This window comes from Amborella trichopoda, chromosome 13 (assembly GCF_054954075.1).
Source record: "Amborella trichopoda isolate Santa Cruz 75 chromosome 13, AtrichopodaSantaCruz75HAP2 v2.0, whole genome shotgun sequence".
In the NCBI taxonomy this organism is placed as follows: Eukaryota; Viridiplantae; Streptophyta; class Magnoliopsida; order Amborellales; family Amborellaceae; genus Amborella; species Amborella trichopoda.
In genome coordinates, this window is record NC_142348.1 from 7,128,451 (window position 1) to 7,135,592 (window position 7,142).

General features: G+C 35.1%; 1 protein-coding gene across 11 annotated transcripts in view; it reads right to left on the reverse strand.

Annotated features, from left to right (window-relative positions):
* The window catches only part of LOC18423952 (lysine-ketoglutarate reductase/saccharopine dehydrogenase bifunctional enzyme), a 41,336-nt gene extending 36,820 nt beyond the window's left edge, over positions 1–4,516 (reverse strand). For 2 of the 11 annotated variants that reach the window (XM_088854773.1, XM_020676293.2), the window contains exons 1-5: positions 4,179–4,516; positions 1,504–1,763; positions 1,302–1,388; positions 1,065–1,194; positions 598–771 (exon numbers count right to left, since the gene is read on the reverse strand). In XM_088854773.1, the coding sequence (XP_088710899.1) occupies positions 598–771; positions 1,065–1,194; positions 1,302–1,388; positions 1,504–1,752 (640 nt within the window). In that variant the 5' untranslated portion in view covers positions 1,753–1,763; positions 4,179–4,516. Of the gene's footprint in view, positions 1–597; positions 772–1,064; positions 1,195–1,301; positions 1,389–1,503; positions 1,764–2,971; positions 3,114–3,470; positions 3,512–4,007 lie in introns of those variants that run through there. The other 9 variants (XM_088854774.1, XM_020676297.2, XM_088854775.1 and 6 more) reach the window with 5 other exon arrangements.
* Positions 4,517–7,142: the final 2,626 nt, after the last annotated feature.

The window sequence follows — 7,142 nt, forward strand, 5'->3', positions numbered from 1 at the left end:
ATCTATCATAGAATACTTCTCATTTCTTTAGGTGTGGTCCACATTCAGAATTACACACCCTTAACAAATTGGAAAAAAAGACCTTTGCATGTTGCTCCTACAACATATCACTGAAGTTCCTTGGAAATCACTGAAGTTCCTAAAACCCAGGAATCAAATAAGAAATCCAACATAAACTTCATAAATACTGCATTTCGATAGAGGACCAAACCCAAAAGGGGAATTCCAAGAGATTGATTCTTCATCATCATAATGGGATGAGGATAAGGGGATTTCTAAGACCCTTACCAACGTATTAGAGAGCAACATACACTTCAAGAAGGAACATGAATTGTTCAACCTCGGCCATGAAGAAAAGTACAAACTAGTCTCTCTGAAAGGATGTGTGCTGCATGAATCACAAAAATTATTGCAATGAAGCATTGATTTCTAAGAAGACAATCTTAACTTTATGAGGAGAATATTAGCTAATGATTTATTGCTTCCAATTATTTGTGGCAAGAGATTAAACCTTTTCTCAAAAGGCATCTACATCAAATGTGAATCTGCAGAAACTATTGAAGCAAAGCATGTCCTGTTGAACAAAATCTATATTACCATTTCCTGATCCTGTGAACACAAACACAACAGGAGATATCCCAGAGGGCAGTCCGAGTGTTGCTATTTCTTCACCCACAGCAATCACTGCAGACTTAGCTGCAGAAAGAGATGAATACATATAAGATGCTCCAAGTGAAAGGAAAGGTGTAGAGTATCCCATGTTCAAGTATCCTGCAAAAGGCAAACCCACTTATGAGAAAACAATAACATAGGAAGACCTCTGAGTAACAAAAAGAAATAAGGAAAACTATAAGTAATCTTCAGTATGATAATTGATGGGTAATAGGTTTTTCCAAGTTTCCTCGATATTGTTATTTCACACTGGTTATGAAAGTTAAATGATTTGAAATATAAAACAAAGTGGAAAGCTATTCCACAAACATGCTAGGAGGATGATGAAAAGAAAATAAAAAAACATTTGGAAATAATTGAAGCTAGGAATCTGAAGTTCTGATGCTCCTTACTTTTGCCCAGGCTACTTAAAAGGTCTATAATTCCAGCTCTGCCAGCAAATTTTCCAAATGCCAGCAGCCTTTTACCATTTTCACCAACCATACGCTCATAGTCATATAAGGATCCTCTCTCCTTGAGAATCTACACAAAAGAAAAATATCCATTAACCTTCTGGGATTCAAGCCCATCTCTCAGGAACCAGCAATTCCATCCCATTACTCCTCACATGTAAGTTTATGAGAAGATACCTTATCTAACAAAGGCATGTTCTCCCTCTGAGCTTTGTGGGTATGGGAGAAAAAGGCATAAGCCCTATCAGGCTTAATCATCTCCATCTGCAAGACAGGAAAAATCCACATCAAAAGCCAATCAGCAATTAGATAATTTACAAAGAAGAGATAGTTACTTCTCATGAGATCTAGAGAGCATGCATCTATGAAAAATCAGAACCTTTGGTTGCTTGACTCCCAAAATGAGGCCACAGTCTGACAAGTCATCTGATATTTCACAACCAACATCTTCATACTCAGAATCATGGTGAATGCGTTTTGTGCATGGCTGCACAATTATGCGGTCTATTCCACTTTTATTGCTACCACTGTGTAGAAGACGGGCACAATGTGATGGGTTCAGAGGAGCTCTCCTTTCCCATAAGTTGCAGGACTCAGACAATATTCCAACAACGCCATTCCCATACATGGTACAAAGCACTGCAATTTCAATAACATATCTTGTTAAAAGTAGTGCTTTTCAAAATTCAGAAAATATGGAACCGTACTTTATAGAGTCCACTAGATGCCAATGGCCTCACCACCGAGGTGGTTGGCCTCATGCTATCAAATTACCAATTCTATCAATGCATTCAGAGGAAACAGCTGATGAATCAGATCACTTTTAGTTTATTAAAACAAAATTAGTCTTTAATGTAAACAAATGTTTCCTTCTTGAAGAGGGTACGCATTGATGGTATACTTGAATTGAAAATTAAGGACATAATATGTTGAATCCAATCATTTACAGTCCAGTAAAGAAACGAAAAACCTTGTACAAAACATAGTTATTTTCTGCTTTTATCTATCATAATCGTGGCAACTTCAATTATATGTCTCAAAGCAATATAACACAAATTCAGACCACATGATGAATCTTTGAAGAGGAAATGTATGCAATTGGAAATACAAAACACAGAAGTATCTCAAAAACAAACGAAAGATGAGACAATTAATCAAAATCCTACTATATGGTTAAAATTCCTAAAATCAATCTAAATCACTGCAAAGAGAGAAGGAATTCTTCTTCAAATACCAATAATTAATCTAAATCATTGCAAAGATCAAAAGAATTTTTCACAAAATCATCTTGATTCAAGGGAAAAAAACCAATCATGTTGATGTCCATCAAAATTTCTCCAATACCTCGCTTTTCTCTTAGACGTTCCAATACCTCTCTTGGAATCAAGAGAAAAGCTAAAACAATAAAAGTGTAAAATAAAATAAAAATCTCGATTATTAGTCATGTTTATTGGAAAATAATACCAAGAATATTGTGCTATGGGTAATTGGTAGGGCTTTGAGATGCTCGCCATTCATAATTATGTTTGGTACACTTTGCTCGCCATTCATAATTATGCTTGGTACTCTTTCTTATGTTAGTAAAATTTTGATTATCGAAGGGGAAAAAAGGGAATGTTCCAGTCACATCCAAGAGAAGCAAGAGAAAAGCACACAAAAACCTGATTTCTCAAAATCAGTGGACAACCTAACAAAACAATGAAACAATTTCCCTTAACTCATACACAATCAAGTGTAACCAAAACGATGTAACAATCTCCAATAACTGATACACATGAATCTGGACATCTCAAAAAATAGTGGAACATAGTTTGCAAGATCAATATATATTTTCCACTACCCCTTACACAATGAAGGCATATGCTCACAAATTCGAGGTTTTTCATAGCTTAATGCTGAATCAAGACCAGTGTGATGGGATTCGCCCTAGTGCCCTCACACTCAGGCTAGTAACTTGGTCTCCCCCTACGGGCAAGACCGAGTAACCCTGATTTGTGTGTACAACTCAGGGTATTATAAAAAAATTGTAAAAGAATTTGAAAAGAAATGTAGAAATGTGTTTGTATGATTTGGATTTTTTAGCAAAGATTGGTGAATATATTTTTTCATAATCCCTATTTTTATATTTTCCTTCATTTATGTTTTAAAATGTTCCAAACTGTAAATCAACTTTCTAACTCCATTTTCCTCTAATTTTTTAAGCTTATTTTAACCTTTAAATTTTTTTTTGGTTTTATTTGACAATTACTACCTTGTTTTACTTTTTTCAAAATTTCTCCTATACTTTTAATTTACATAGGGCCTCTTCACTCTATGCAGGACTCGGGACTAGGCCGAGTAACTCACCTTGGCTAGGAGTATGTCCCTTCGGCAAGGCGAGTCCCAGCACACTGAACAAGACATAAGAATTCAATACTGAATTACCGAAGATTGTTGGAAACAATCACAGTTCACACAAGATTAAATTCCTAATACATATATGAGTCAAATGGAATCAACAGAAAAGTTCCTGCAAATCTGAATTGCAATAATATATTATAACTTCTAATTAATCAAATAAATTCCAGCAAATCACTTGTAAATGTGACAAAGAAACTCAACAATGATGGATAAATGCACCTAACAAAACAGAACAAATCATGTCTTACAACAACAATAATCAATATGGAAAAAAACACAGCCAATTAAACAGAAAATATAGAGAAACTCAATAATTTCCAGCATCCATAGCGCATATGCCAAATAAAAACACAAGAAATGAAAGAAAAAGGTGATAAAACCGAATAAACCATTAATTTCACAAAAAAAAAATAAATACAATAAAGAATAAACAATGAATTTGAACAAAATTCAAATTCCAAAGGGAAGGATGAACATACACACCATGAAGCAGATTAAATCACTAATTTCACCAAAAAACTCAGCATGGAAGCAACTTATACCAAATACAAGTATCCAACACAACACAAGGGGGGAAAACACTTCATAAAACTGAATAAATCAACCTAAAATTCGGTAACTTCATAAGAATTCAACAAAAGAAAGAAATTATACCTTAAAAACGAAACAAATAAAGATTTTTAGGTTTTAACACCAATGAAAGCAACACCTAGTCCGTGAGTCTAAAGACCAGTAAGTAGTTTCCTTAAACAGCTTGCTTCTTACGTTCTCCAAACATATATGGATTATGGAGATGACGAGGATTCTTTTGTACTTTTCCACTTCTGATGTTATATGACGTGGACTGAGAATTTTTACACAAGGGCTGAATCGGCCACCCTCCTTTTAAGTAAGGAAAGCTGAATCGGCCACCCTCCTTTTAAGTAAGGAAAAAGTTTATATTGAGCCGAGGCTCTAAACAATCAAATTAGAACCCACCTCAAAAATTTCACTGGAAGGGGTTGTTTTGATGTTCAAATATCATCATCTTGACATCAAGATGTATGAACATGAGAAAAAAAAAGATTTCAAGTTTTGAAAATAGTGTATATTGTAACACATTTTTTTTATCATTAATTTTCAAGATTTTCAAAGTTTTATAGACGGCTTGATCTACACTATTTTTTATTAAAAATAAAAATATATTTTAAGATTATGACAAAGATTTGCAGTATTGAAACCACATTTCAAAACACTATTTGAAAGCGTGTTTTACTTTGAAGGCGTGTTTTACTTTGATTGTTTAGAGCCTCGGCTCTATACAAACCACACTTTTTAATAGTAATTACAGGTGGCTTTTTAAGGTTCATGATTTGCGTCAGAGGACACGTGGCCGTTAGGATGAATGTGTGCCTTTTTTATATTTAGGTGGACGGCTCGGAATGAATCACGTGGAGCCATTGAAACAATCTGGACTGATCATCGTGGCCCTTGGTTCCGACAGAGCGATCATGACCGTTGAATCCGGTACCTACAATTACAGGAATTCATGATGTTAGTTACGGGTGGTTGCTACGCCAAAAAAAAAAAATCAAAGATGGATCTTCAAACTTTTCTGCAGTTTTGGGATGGATATGTAGAATTTTAAATTTAAAAAATAGTTCAAATCAAACAGATCCATGAAAATCTTAAAAATGGTTGGTCAATAATCTAGATAATGTATAGCAACATATACTATTTTGGAACTTGAAATATATATTTGTCTTCGTACTTCTTATTAATCATCTGGATACCTCTCAATGAGATACTTTTCCAACGTCAAAACAATTTTTTTCGAAAGATTTTAGAGGTTCACTTTAAGGTGTCAACCTCATATAAACTTTTTCCGTTACGTATAAGGGTGGTAATGGGCATACATGTAGAAGTTGCTCGTGAGAGCTTGAGCTCTGAGGATTGGGATGGTTGGGCTCCTTATTTAGTTGGCGATGGAGGACCGTCGTGGGTGACAGATGACTGTGTTTTGTTAAACTTAGGTTGGTCATCTTCAGAAGTAGAAATTTGTATATCTTTATTTCTTCCTCTTGTAAATGCCGTCCAACGCCCCTAGTTACGTATTCAAACTTTTACGATGAAATTTATTTCCAAGTAATGCTGCGGCCAATACCCCGTTTGGCTCCCAACTCACAACCTAATCGATATTTATTATTTCAATTGTTCACGGAAGAAGCACGTACGTCTTAATAATTCGGTGCAACCTTCATGCAGTGCTATGCTTGCAACACTTAATAAATAATAATAATAATAATAACCTTTTATTTTCAATTCTTTATCTTTTTTGACCATCAGGAACAATTTTATTGCTCTTTTAAACTGTTAAAATTTTCAGTTCTTTCTCGTTAGCCCTTATCACCATTGAAAGCAATTATATTTGTTCCTTTCCTTGTTCATACTATAAGGGTGGTGCATACCAATCGCTTTTAAAGAAGAAGAAAAAAAATTGGATAAATGTAAAAAAAAAAACAAAAAGTGCATAGAGCACTATTGTAGGACCACATTACGTGACTCCAATATGGAAACATATCACGGCTCATGGTGGTCCCCTGGGAGCAAGAAGTCAAGAACTATACAATAGAAAGGTGGTGGCATATGAATGTCCTTATCAAGCACATTCGATTCCTGCAAAGATTCAGAGTTTTAATCTAGGTGGCATGGTTTCACCACGTCATGTTTTCATAAACACACCCAAGAAAACAAAATTCTTGATAAATATGCTTTTAGAGGGTAAAGATTTGCTACAAAAAATTTACATCAAGGGCAATACCCTGAGCAATCAAATTAAGGCACTCCTTCAAAATCCGCTATAATAGGTAATTCCAACATCCAAAAATCATCAAATTGATCATTGCGACCTTATGATGTATAGACATGAGAAAAACATAGATTTCAAGTATCGAAAATAGTCTATCTTATAATGTACTTATGGACCGTCAACTTTTCAAGTGTTCATAGATCGGTTTGATCTACATTATTTTTGAAACTTTAATATTTCGACACCACCCTTAATTAATATATTGTGGCTTCAAAAACAACAGGCAGTGTTTCACATAAATGCATAACGGTCATATCGGCCGGGTTCAAGAGAGAAGAATGAGAAAGAGGTTGGTTTTACAGAAAGAACACTTCGACAAGAGCTCTGTTCTAACAAACGAGCCTGAAATGATTTTCGCTCTCTCAAGAACACGGGCACATGCGAACATGTAATAATCAAGGAGAGAACTAGTGACTAGAGCACTTCCGAAAAGGTTCAGTGGAAATATATACCGATGTTTATTGATCAGGAAAAGTGTGACGGGTTTACCATCATCAATCAATTGGACAGTAATTGGGAGTGTAACCCACCACCAACCAATAATGTCAATTTCTGTGGTCACACTGCTCCCATGGTTCCACATCAATACATGGGTCAGCACAACACTCATGCCCACAACTTTCCCTACGATAATATAGCTCCCCAAATATCACCATTGAAGACTTCAATAAAAATGGTCAAAGAAAAGTGAGGATCATAAACTTTATCTTAACCCGTCCCAAGCCTGGGTAAAGGAAGTGAGTTGTGTTAGCTAAACAGCCAACATAAAA